This window comes from Sphaeramia orbicularis, chromosome 3 (assembly GCF_902148855.1).
Source record: "Sphaeramia orbicularis chromosome 3, fSphaOr1.1, whole genome shotgun sequence".
Classification (NCBI taxonomy): domain Eukaryota; kingdom Metazoa; phylum Chordata; class Actinopteri; order Kurtiformes; family Apogonidae; genus Sphaeramia; species Sphaeramia orbicularis.
The window spans coordinates 46,093,356-46,106,073 of record NC_043959.1 but is presented as its reverse complement, the minus strand read 5'-3'; the positions used below and the strand labels follow the sequence as shown (position 1 = coordinate 46,106,073).

The 12,718-nt window shown below is 43.2% G+C and overlaps 1 protein-coding gene across 1 annotated transcript in view; it reads right to left on the bottom strand.

Annotated features, from left to right (window-relative positions):
• The window catches only part of gse1b (Gse1 coiled-coil protein b), a 165,309-nt gene that overhangs the window by 101,198 nt on the left and 51,393 nt on the right, over window positions 1–12,718 (bottom strand). Inside the window, exon 2 of the mRNA XM_030160375.1 lies at window positions 11,111–11,255. Coding sequence (XP_030016235.1) covers window positions 11,111–11,255 — 145 coding nt within the window. The remainder of the gene's footprint in view (window positions 1–11,110; window positions 11,256–12,718) is intronic.

Here is a 12,718-nt window from a genome sequence, read left to right as displayed (position 1 = left end):
GGTCGCTTCCTTTCCTGAGATAAATTATTAACTTCCTCCACATCCCGCCATTTATCACTGAGCCCCATTGAGCAGAACAGGAGAACCATTGCTCATATCCATGGCAACAAGGGCCCATTTGTGCAGCAGTTGGATGCTGCTGATGATGAGGGGAATGATGAGGAAGAAAAGGAAGAAAGAGGCCATATAATAACTGTTTTTATTCATTTCTTCATTGTTTGTATCAGATCATGCTCTTCTCTGTGTACTTGACTTTGCTGCTCCTCCAATTTCATTCCTGTTTGTGAAACATCTACATGTTACCCCTAGCATCTTCCTCTTGTGCTCCTCTCGCCTTATTCACGCCACCCAGCCCCACTCCTCAAGTCTGAGATGGCAGCAGTATTGGTAATTAGATCAGAGCTTTTCTCTTGTCTCCATGGAGATGAATCATACAGTCGGGGTGACAGTCTGAGCTTTAGCGCGACGCAGTAACCTAATCAGAACGTTTGAACCCCAGCCAGTGCAGCACCATAACCTAATAATACCAACATGAACCTGCAGTGACCTGCATCCCTGTGCACAGCAGTGCACACAGACAGGGGTATCGAGCAGGCCTGGTTTAACACACCAGGTCACATCCCAGGATGCACTTGTGTGTCTGTTTTAGTGTGTGCATGAGTGAGTGTCTGAGCTTGAGAGAAGGCCCTCACAGGTGTCCTAATTCATGAGTAATCGTAGCTCATGAATAATTAAACACAAAATGCAAATGTGCCGCTTTGATCATTTACATTCATGTCTAACAGCATTAATTAATCAAACAAACCTTTTCTTTATCCCCAGAGGAATACAAAAAAAAAAAAAAAACGCCAGCAGTCAGAGCGCACAAACCCTCACACAAAGACACACACAGGCAAACAAGTATGGAAAAAAGAAAAAACATACAGTAAACAACTTCACTAATCACACCATTTAGCAACATCTGAAGAAACAAAAATCTATGTACTACGCAAGTTAGGATGACTCAACCTTAGACCAAACACATGGTGAAGGTGACTTAGTTTGTCTTCATGTGAGATTACTCTAATCTCCTCTGGTATACTACATTTTCTGTATGCTAATGCAGTTTGCACACCAAAAAAAAAACCAGTGCAATGTAATAAGCTGTATTATGTGAATGATGACCAGGTGTGTTTCTGTGATAATAAAAATGGTATTTGTTGTTACTGCTCACAACTGTACCTTCTGCTGCAGCATACAGTGCACACTAGCATACATAAACAGAGTTGCAGACAAAACACACACATACAGGCTAGCTTATGCAGCACAAAATAACGCAAAGAGAGTTAGGATCTGATTCTCCTGTTAGGGTGTGAGACAGATGGTTGCTAATTGCTCTGATGGATAACAGAGCCACACAACCCAACACAAATACACACACAAATACACAAACCAGAGCAGACTGATCAGGATTTCATAGGCCTTTTGATATGCTCATTCTGAGAGATGGACCTTATAAACAGCCACTCTTCAAGCGACCTCTTGTTTATAGCAACAGTATCATACACAGAAGGAAAGCTCATAAAGTAAGAAACCGATCTGCCACCCTCCTTCATATCAGTCTACATCTCATGCTCTCTTTGTTTTTTCATGTGTGGTGATCTTCTCTTTCACCTATAAAGCACCCCAGTCTTCTTCTTATGGGTCTGTTTGCATACAGTGCACTCTTGTAGAGGCCTTATTTCACACAAACACACACAACCAAATACTAGTGACTCCCTGCCAGCTTTCCTCCCCTCCTGTCACATCCCTCTGTCATCACTTTCTTCTCAGTAACAGAGAGAGCCAGATCTGACTTATACAGGATATCAATATCTCCAAGATAAACGGGGGAGGAGACGCACACCTCGGACTTCATTTTAGGACACCTCGTAAAGCTAAATGATAGTTGAAGGGGATGAGAGCGAAAGAGAGGCAGAGGGAGGAAAATCAAGTGCCGGTTGTTAACGTGATGGCCGGGGTCCATAAATAACTGAGATACAGATCTATAGCATGTGTGTGATGCTTGCATGTGACGTACACTGCGTGGAGTGTAGGATTAACAAGGTTAAAACGGACTGAGTGGTTGACTGAGCGATCACCTGCTATACGTATGTTGCGTTCGCTTTTGACGATTTATGTTAGATTGTGGTTGAAAATGTGTATCATTCGGTGACTGATCCCACCATGGGATTTATGCTAACTGCCAGTGTCCGAAGTGTCTAATGCTGGGCTGTAAATAGCTGTCTGCCACCGCTGACTTTGCCAAACTGTCTATAAACCTGTCACCTGCGACAGTTTCAGTCACGCAGGACGAGACAGGACAGCCAGCCATTAAACTATCAGTTTACACTCGTAGGAAAGGAGTGTGCCTGTCTATGTGCGGTGGAGATTATGGTTAGCTCTCTGTGCATTTTGTGTGTCTACTAGAGCGTTTAAGTGTTATGCAGAAAGAACGCAGTGTGAGAGCAGTGCGTTGTGCATGGCTACATATGCATGATGTCGTTAAAGTGGACAGGTTGACACCAGTTGAGATTCTCTGTGGTTATTGTAAGCAAATACACAATGGTTAGGGCTTCAACATACACACAGAGAGGTGCTGGAGAATGAGGTCAAGGAGTCAGTGTTTAACCGAGGAGACGATCAATAGAGCTGTGAGTGTTTGTGCACCTCTTGCCCCCACCCACATTTTCTAACCAGTTTTGAGATCTCTCCATCCATCTCTATCTTGCTATTCCTCTTTCTCTCACCCTGTTTTTCCCTCATAAATAAACCCACTACCACAGATACAGCAGTGCCAAAGCAGCAGCTCTTGCTCTAAAAGTCTGTGAATTCTCACAAATGCACAGCAATGCAAATAATCGACTTCTATACGCCATCTCTGCTGCGCACTCTATCTGTCAGTAGCCCTGCATGTGTGTGTCTGGACATGTCCCCCAAGCTGTTTTTACTGTTCTGTAGGAGATCTATGGCTGGTGACTCCGACTCACTGGCACCCCACTAGCAATAGCCTGGATGTGATAGGCAGATGAAAAGAGAACAAGGCAGTGACAGATCGACAAGCAGAGGAGAGGCAGAGAGAACATGTAAAGGACAAACTGCTTTCTTCCCTGGTTGGGAGCATCTCATTTTTTCTCATTAGGGGAACTCATCTGAGCTCTGAGGATAAAAGGAGGACTGATAGCCGGTATTTCTCTCTCACTCCATTTCCCCTCTCCCTCTTTTTCTCCAACTGTGCACATGCCACCTAATTAATTACACCCTACCATCGCATTGCTACAACAACCACTGCTGGCTAATTAACAGCACGCCTCAATCATGACCCCACTTCAAGGGTTCTGGATGTGATGGTGTGTGTGCATGTTTTTGTGTGTGTATGTTAGACAGGGACAGACAGAGGCAGAATATGTGTGATATGCTAAGACACAAGCAGCAGGAATGAGTAAGAAAAAAGTAAACGGAGAAAGAGAGAGAAAGACGAAGCAAACGGATTAAATGCAGCCAACAAGAGGTGGTGAAAGCAGTCGACAAGGAATGCAGAAAGAAGTAGTCGAGCACTTTAAGGTGACAGACAGATGCTCGATAGAAGAGAGGAGAGGGGGGGGGCAAAGCAAGAGATGGATGAAGTACCTCATCTCTACACCCAGCTGGATTCTGTCAGCCAGACTGGAGCCAAGGAGGCTGGTAGGGAGTCCCAACTACGGGGGAGTCTCACCCTGGAAACGTCACTCCCAATCCCCCTGAGCCTCAGTGAGCCTGGCCAGACCCCAGAGCTACTGCAGCCTGCCACACCAGGCTCCATGGCTCCTACTGCCCCCAAAAAACACTCATATTGATCGTATCAGAGGGAAAAATGAAGCAAGACAGGGCCTATGAAAGCACACACAGGCTGTACAAGCTAAAAACCACGTACACTACATGTAACGTCCCTTATGGTTGAATTGAGAGAGAAATGAACAGACAGCAATGGAGGGAGCTTTAATTTGTTTAGCGTATGTGATTACATTAGTGCGAGGGTCATATTATTCTTCACCCACGTCAAACACAATGAACTGAACCCCAGTGGGACAATCATAGCATTAATAGTGCTTGACTGAAACTGCACACATACACATTTCCTGCGTTTCTGCATAACATTTTATGTATAAAATGGTGGAGACTAAAAAGATGATTAAAAACAGAAAGGAGGACCAGAGAACTTAAGTACAGATGACAGGAAAATATCCCTGAATGAAGACAAGAGATTGAAATGAAGAAGCTTCACCTTACAACCTTGCATGTGATAAATACATCGTTAGCTACATTAATATGCTTAAACACACTATCAAGGACTATTTTTGAAAGGCGAGGAAAAAGGCACAATTTTCACAAATATTTCTTTCAGGACATTAGAGGTGATTTATAGTATTTAGTGACAGGTTACATTGAAAATATGACTTGTTCAAATAAACTGAATGGCTTTACAATCTTAACAGACGTCATATCAGTGAACCAGAAGATGATGCAGGAATAAATGATAATAAGAGCAGAGTAGAGGTTGAGATTGAGGCCAGCAGGGTTTTTGACAGTCTATGATATGTTAGCTGTTTTAATAGCCTATTTTCCTTGGCATTTGAAAATCTTAACATTCTATTCATTAAAAAATAAATAAATAAATAAATTTTAAACAAAAACGTAAATTGAAAGAGTTTCTGAAATAGCTTACTTTGTTCTCAAATATTTAATTTTACTATTGTTTTTATAACATTGCATCATAATTGGGATGAGAGATTAGAAACAACGGGAAATAAGACATCAGAATACCATAAAAGGAAAATGTAAAGGAAAAGAAGACAACAGAGACAGAGGGAAAGAGTGAGAGTGAAACAGAATGTACTAGTAACAGGCCAACAGCCGAGCAGAGAGGCCATGTTCACTGTCAGCCATTAACATGGCCAGGACTAAATTATTCAGTGCATACTGTCACCTTACACAAGCCTGGGCTAACTCAGACTAAAGAGGGCTGTGTGTGTGTGTGCATGTGGGTGTATTTGTGCGTGTGTGCGTGTGTGTGCGTGTGTGTGTGTGTGTGTGTGTGCGAGTGTGTGTGTGGCTAGTAGGAGGTGGTAAGGGAGGATTCCTTTAAATAAGGGGCTCAGTAATGCCATCCTGTGGCTAGAACAAGTAAGATACTCCATACAAACCACATGTGCCAAAACTCTGCTCTTACTACAGAAATGCTAGTGTATGAGGCTTATTTTTAGGCGCACTATGAGTGTAATGTGTGGTAATAAGCATTATATACACATAGTAGCACAAACAAAAAATGACAATGAGGAGAGAGGTGTTTTGTGTATAGGAAGTTGATTTCTGTGCCGGCTGCTGGTTTACTATGGAACAGGAGAGGCTGGTTAGCAGGAGCAGCTGGGCAAACAATACAACCTCACCTGGAGTCATTTACATGGATTGTGTTTGTGTGTGTGTGTGTATGTGTGTGTGTGTGTGTGTGTGTGTGCGCATGTGTGTGTGTGTGTGTGTGTGTGTGTGTAGTGTGTGTGTGTGTGTGTGTGTGTGTGGTTGATATGTTGAGAGGGATGTCTCTTGTTGCTGCTCTTCTTCATCATGTTCCTGAAAGTGCTGTTGGCAAGGAAACCAGAGAGAGAGAGGGAGCGACATGAGAGACAAGTCAAGGAGCACAGTTTCGAGTAAGAGCAAGACAAAATGGGGAATAAAAGGCAGACAAATGAGAGAGGGAAAATAAAAGCTGATCTTGGAGGCGAGTGGTGGGGGGATGGTTGGAGGGAGATGGAGGAGGGAGTTAACAGGGGGGAGGCAAAGAGCATGTGACAGTGCGACCCATGCCTTCTACTGACAAGCTTTATTACAGTCCCACCTGCAGTGAGACAGCAAAAAGCACTTAGCCTCAGCCAAGTCGCCTGACAGTGGAGGACAGTTTGAAAGGGAGGGAAAAAGAGAGGGAAGGGATAGAAGGGCAAAAAGAAAGATGGAAGAGGGTTTAAAAGGGGAGACAATGAGGCTGAGTGGAAAGAAAGGATGATTAAAGTCATGAGACTGTAGAGAGGGAGGAGATGAAAGAAGATGAGGAGAGGTAGAAAACATGACGGGAGCAGGAAAGGGGTTTAATCAAATATAATTTAACTGATTTAATAAAAGCAAAATATGCCTACATAAATATATTGTGGCTTCATCCAGCTACTCCGTAAAAACACCCTGACTTGAAACGAAAAAAGGCGGATGAGGGAAAGGACAAAATTTCAAAGTAAGGATTGATTCAACTTCATGGCACTTTGATGCTGCAGTTTGTTGTGTTTATGTGTTTCTATTGTAAGGATTTGTACGCTGTGATGAAAATAAAAGGATGCAAGAGCAAACCACATCCTCAGAATAATGTGTAGTCATTTGTGTGAGTGCAGGCTTCCAAGCTTAATCTTGCTTGAACACCTGTTTCCTTCTACATGTGAGGTCAAAGGTCAGAGTCTGGGGGTCATTTACAAAGTGGACCTGTTTCTAAGGAGGATACTGCAACAACATGTCTGTTTTCTTACCTCAGCTCTCCATACCCTGACCCTTAATCTCACATTAGGTCACTAAATATACATCAACTTCACCCGAGTTCAAAAGCATGGCTCGTTGGTCCAAACTAAACACATCTGCACTTCATACAGTGCATATGCTGTATTTTAAAGCCACCTTAAAATAATGTTATGTACTCAGAGATTCTGTTTGCGGTCATCGTTTAGTGAAATTCATGTGATCTGTAAGAAGGAAATAATTAAGGGGATGTAATAAAGAGAGGTTTATTACTTCCTGATCGGCGACAGCTCACATCTATTAGCGCTCCAGCCTGCTGATGTATCTGTTGATGAGCTATGGCCAAGTAATGACGTGCTCCACTGGCTGTGAATCTATAGGTCTCTCTTTTTCTGGCTCCCAGGCTCTAGATGGAAAACCACAGTCACTAAATCAAACCCATCCGGGGGAAAGAAGAGAGGGAATGAGAGAGAGTGAAGGGGGGGAGAGGGGGTTAACAGCCCGTTTCTCAGCCTTTCGGAGAGAGGAATGTGTTGGAAAGGGTACAAATCAACCAGGAGTGACTGCACAATAAGGTCAGTGTGACCAGAGGAGAATCCTGACTCAAATACTAGACACACACGCACACAAACAAACATGTTACACACACAAATACATACACAGAGAGTGATTGAGTCAGGGCATAACCCCATGCCCACCCTGTGAGTGGCTAATAACCGTGGCACAGTGCCAAACCCACTGTCTCCTGACTAATTCCCCCATGCCCGCCAGGACTGGCGCCACACTGCAGAACAGAGCTCTGTTTCTCAAAAATCCTGTGATCATTGCATTACAGAATTACTCAAATAGATGGATAGAAAAAAGGCCGCAACACAGGCCATTCGGCTCCCTTCCCCTCAAAAGAAAAGATATAATGGAGCAGACAATGAAAACACTTTTAATAATTATTTGTTTGTTGAAAATGTCTCCCCTCACTTAACACACACACCTCAACGCCCACTCTGCTGGGCTGGAAAAAGAGGGCAGTGAGGTGGCGTTCTGCCAAGCGTAGCACTGCCAAGAGACTCAGTATACCCCAGTCTCCAGTGGCATTTTAATCACACATACACACATATTCACACACAAACACACACACTTCCATCTGCTGTGCTTCATGGGAGCAGTGGCAAGCTTGTCACTGTCATGCGAAGTTAGCCCACCCTCCTGCCATTCCCACTGAGGGGGACAAAAGAATAGAAGAAAAGAGATTGAGTGGAGGGAGTCAGCAAGCAGTGGCATTCCTCTCCCTGCCTCCTCTGTCACCCTCGGAGCCTCCTCTTTCATTCCGTGTTCTTGTATCCTCCAACCCTCCTCTTATCGTCATATCTTTCTGCCTTTCTTCTAGAGGTGTGGAAATTCCTCAGTTCAAAAATGCATTGTGATGCGGACATCACAATCTATTGAAATCATGAGAATATTCACACCTCCACTTGTAATGCACTGAGGGAGGATTTATATTTTATTTTTGCAATATTATTTATGTACTAAGCTGTGATGCACAGATGCACAGATAAATAAAAGAGACGCAGCTGCATTATTTGTTGTGCTATATCTCTGAATAAAAGGGAGTTTAGATTTACTTGACCGCTTGCGTTAACTAATAAAAAAGCACATGTGAAGTTATATAGAAAATTGAGGATGTTGATACAATAAAATGCATCATGGTTAACTTCACATGAGTTGTTGACGGGTGAATCTTAATTGAATATTGAGGTCAGTCAGGATTCCTAACACTACTTTCCTCTCCACTTACCTTTGAATAGCTCCTGTCATCCCTCAGCCATATTCTCCCTGTGTGCATCTCCCCCTGTCTCTGCTGTTCTATGCAATGCTCAGTACACAGATGAGTTGATTTGATATGCATGTGTGTATTTGCGGGTGTACATTCACTCATGTAGCATAACTGTTTACAGAACTAAGCCTGACCACTGTGTTCTTCATGCAAGATTCTTAATGTGAAGTGTTATCCAAAGTGGCTAAAGCAACAGCTCTGACATTGATCTTCTTTCCAAGCAAATGCAGGTTTCCAGATGCTGTGAATTACCCCCCTTCTGTGACCAAGCCAGCACCCATAACCCATCTTCAGCGCTGCTTCGTGCTCCTATGATGGGTAATTGTAATTGTATTGAACTGGCTAGCAGCCAAGCGTACAAGACTGGCATGTCAGCCAAGTCCAGCTGTGCTACTGCAATCAAAACACACTCACAGCTTATCTCATGACAATCGCATCATCAGCGTGAATAATTCAGAGACAATCACACGCCAAGACAAACACAGTAACAGAGTAAAGGTTTTAAAAAGCTACTTAAACAAGAGTTAGAGCAAAAACTGATACTGTAAGAGTGCCAGCAAAGAATGGCACAATCAGAATAATCTTGCTGGCTATATATTCAGCCATTTGTACTTGTCCAGTCTGTCCAACTCTCCATTAGATAGCTATGCAGACAGTGCAGCAGGGAGTTTTAATTTGGTCTATCACCATTAATAATGATGTATGGACTACGTGTGTGGTTTTTTTAGCCTGACTGACTGCTGATGTACGTGAAGTGTTCAACAACTCCACTAACTGGTCCAAAGGCCTGAGGCACACTATGTTCAGCTACACACATACTCCAACCAGTTTACTGTCTGATAGAAACTTCAGAAGAGTGTCAGAGTGATTTAATGTTTTATATAACAAACGAATGAGTCCTTTCACCAGTTGCGAAGTTTATCCGGTTTTATTTTTGCCTTTTATTATGGCGTTACTTCGCTCCGTCTGCCACACTAACATATACCAAGGATACCTCATGCAGTGTGACGGTGCGCTCCCCTCATCTCTCTGTGCACCGCTGGTCAAAACAAACAGTTAAATTAGAGCTGTGACCGTTAAGTCATTAAATATTCACACATGCACAATTAAAACCCAGCAGAGAGCAGACTGCAATGGGTAGCAGAATTGGGTTTACTATGCAACACCAGCTGTTTTAAAACATCAGTCGGACTCTATATAACCTTATTCTAGGTGTTGCATAGAGTCTCAATTAATGATTTAAGCACAAAAGTCCAAACATAATGAATGACTGTGCGCCTCATTTTGTGTGAATACCACAAGCGTGTCTTGTGTCACGTTTCTACCCTGAGCAGAGGAAATGGGCCGTGACATGTCAGTGTGAGCAGTAGTGCAATACACATGATGGAGAGCACTTAAATAACTAATGAAAACCCTGTTCTCAACCCACACTAGACCACTGGGAAGAACATTCTGTGTTCTGACTTTTTTTAATAACTGTGTGTTTCGCGGGGGATGTGTGCATCTGTGTTTCCATACCACGGGTTGGTTGTGTATCTAACCAAAAGATAGTGAGCATGTTGCGGTTGAGCTAGAGTGTGTGTGTGTGTGTTTAAGTTCAGTAGGAAAAAGTGTGTTAGATGAGTTTCTGTAAACGACAGGAGGGCCCTTGCGGCTAAACAGAAATAGCCTAAGAGAAAAGAGAGAAAGAGGCCTGAGCAGGAAGAGAACTGGGGAGACAGATACAGAGAGATAAATAGCAGCGGCTAGAGAGACAGAGTGAGAAAGAAAGAGGTGAAGAGTTAGAAAAATTATATTTGCAAAACTCCTGTGTTTGTAAGTGTAAACGTTTGCGTAGACAGAGAGCAAGACAGACAGAGTGAAGGAATAGATACCCGGTAAAAAAAAGCGGTCTATGTACACTGATGAGAGCAGACAGCAGCACTTTCTACATAAATGCACTGAACTTCAAAACCCACTGCAGAGATGGCCTCCCTCGGGGCATACTCACACATGTCACTTGGGTTTTCTTTTTTTTTTTCTTTCTATGTCTGCTTCATCTTGACATCTTCCACCTCATCTCTCAGTCTCACTTCATCATTACTACCCTGTCCTTTGCCAGCATTCAAAAAACCTGCTTATTCATCTTTCTGGTTCCACAACATGCAATACAGGTAGAAGCTGTGGATGACTATAAAATTTATAAACATGCATTAGAGTGCATACCATAATAAATGTTAGTCTATGCATGTTTAAAAGTGTTTGTGTTTAAGCTTTGTGGGATGGTTCAGTGTGCTGGTTTGCACAGTTAAGAACTCAAAGACTAAAAGAACACCTGCACATTTGCAAAACAAACTGCAGGGAAATCATTATTACGTCCTCTGTTCTTACAGAGCGGTATGAACGCTGACTGTGAAAATGCCACAAGATGGAAAACAAACATTTAATGTACCTTAAGTGAGAAGGTTATTCATAGATGTATGGTAAAAATGGAACAAAAGATGGGAAAAATATGGTGAAAAGTTGCAAGAGGAAGAATTGCTCAGAAGAAACATTTATCATTCTCTTATGTGAGTCTTAGAGCTGCTTTAGATCTCATCTCATTCACTCCAGGCCTCCTTCTACTTCCTGTATTGCCACACATCAGGGTCAATAGGACACTGCACAGGAAGTAGAGATAAGATGCCCGCAAAATAAAGAGATAGAGTGAGAACACTGTGAACTGTTCTGCTTTAGTAGAGCCATACTCACTGGAAAGTGGGCAGTCAGGTTTCTCGGGGTCCAAGGTCACAGGTCCAGGGCAAGTAGGGGTGAGGTCAACTACAGGTTGAGAAGGACCTGTACCAGAATCTGCTTCTTTACTGCCTCCAGCTGCACTCTCAATCACAGTACAAACCTGAAAGTTAAAAACATGTAATTAGATTCCCCAAAAACTGAGCAAGGAAGAGCCTTTACACTTTAAGGATAAGTTGTGCTGAAGTAATTAATAGCTTTAAAACAAAACTCTTCAGTGCTGCAGATTTAGCAAAACACATACTATTTGTGGTGTCCAGAAAATGTCCCACCAGCACTGACATAATAATCAAACAGGGACCGGTTCTGCAAATATAGCAATTAACTACTGTATCCCATCATTGTTTGCAACCATTTTTAGCTGCTGTCACAGCATTCAGATTTCTGCTATAAAAAGAAAACAACTAAGGGGATGCAGCACTGGGTGAAAAAGTGTCCCCTCCCTGAAGTGAGAGAGGTGCAACCAGACAGATAGACAGACAGCCAGAATCAAAGACAGAGAGAGACAGAGAGAGAGAAAGAGTTTTTCTGACAGCCCAAGTCTGTTTGGATGTACTCTACTTTGCCCCCCCCCCCTCCAGAGCTGAAAGAGGAAAGAGGGATGAGCCTTCAGGAGATAGATACTGACCATGAAACGTGGAGGGAGAAGCGCAGGGTGTCTGTCAGGGAAGAGAGAGGGAGGAGTAGTGTGGGAGAGTTTAAAAGAGGCTGTGATGGCTCCCTCCATTGACGAGTAGCGGAGAGACAGGCAGGGGAGGTGCAGCGCATCTTAAGACAAAAAGGCACCCTGGGCTTATGAAATATACATAGCTCTCAGCTGGAGACAGAGACACAGAGCGACAGAGCAGAGGAAGGCCCTGAAGACTGACTAGACTCTACTACCCCTCCTAAATACACACACTGCTAAAAATAAAACACACACACATTCCTAATGACTTCTCATGAGGAGCCACAGGGAAGTAGTTAGTGTAGTAGTACATATATACAGCACATGTGTCAGTGTATATACATGTGTGCGTGTTTGTATGCTTATATTTAGACACATATATACGGGTATAATGGTGTATCTGTGCTTCCCACAGCTAGAGAGTGAGTGGGTGAAACCACAACAATAGGTGTGACACAAAAACCATCAAGTACTGGCTGTTGGCCTACATGTAAATCCACCTGCTGGTCAGGGGGATTTTTGGTTGAAGTTTGCTTTAACTGCCTCTCAGACCTCTCCACCTGCCATCTCTTCAAGCCCAGACAGCTGCCACCACCACACCAGCAGTTAAAAACCATTTAAAGAGACCTCACTTAACAATAAACTCACCCTTTGTTCAAGTTAACGATCCACCTCTCCCACGCGCTCTCAGTAATGGCTATGCCACTGAAGTATTGGGATTCTCGGTCGAGTGTGTGTGTGTGTGTGTGTGTGTATGTGTGTGTGTGTGTGTGTGTGTGTGTGTGTGTGTGCATGCTGCCAGAAACAGGGCAACTGGATATATTCGCCTCCTGTATATCTCATGTACATTCACCTCTCTAATATGTCAAGGTTCTGTATGAAAAAAAGCCTTGTAAATA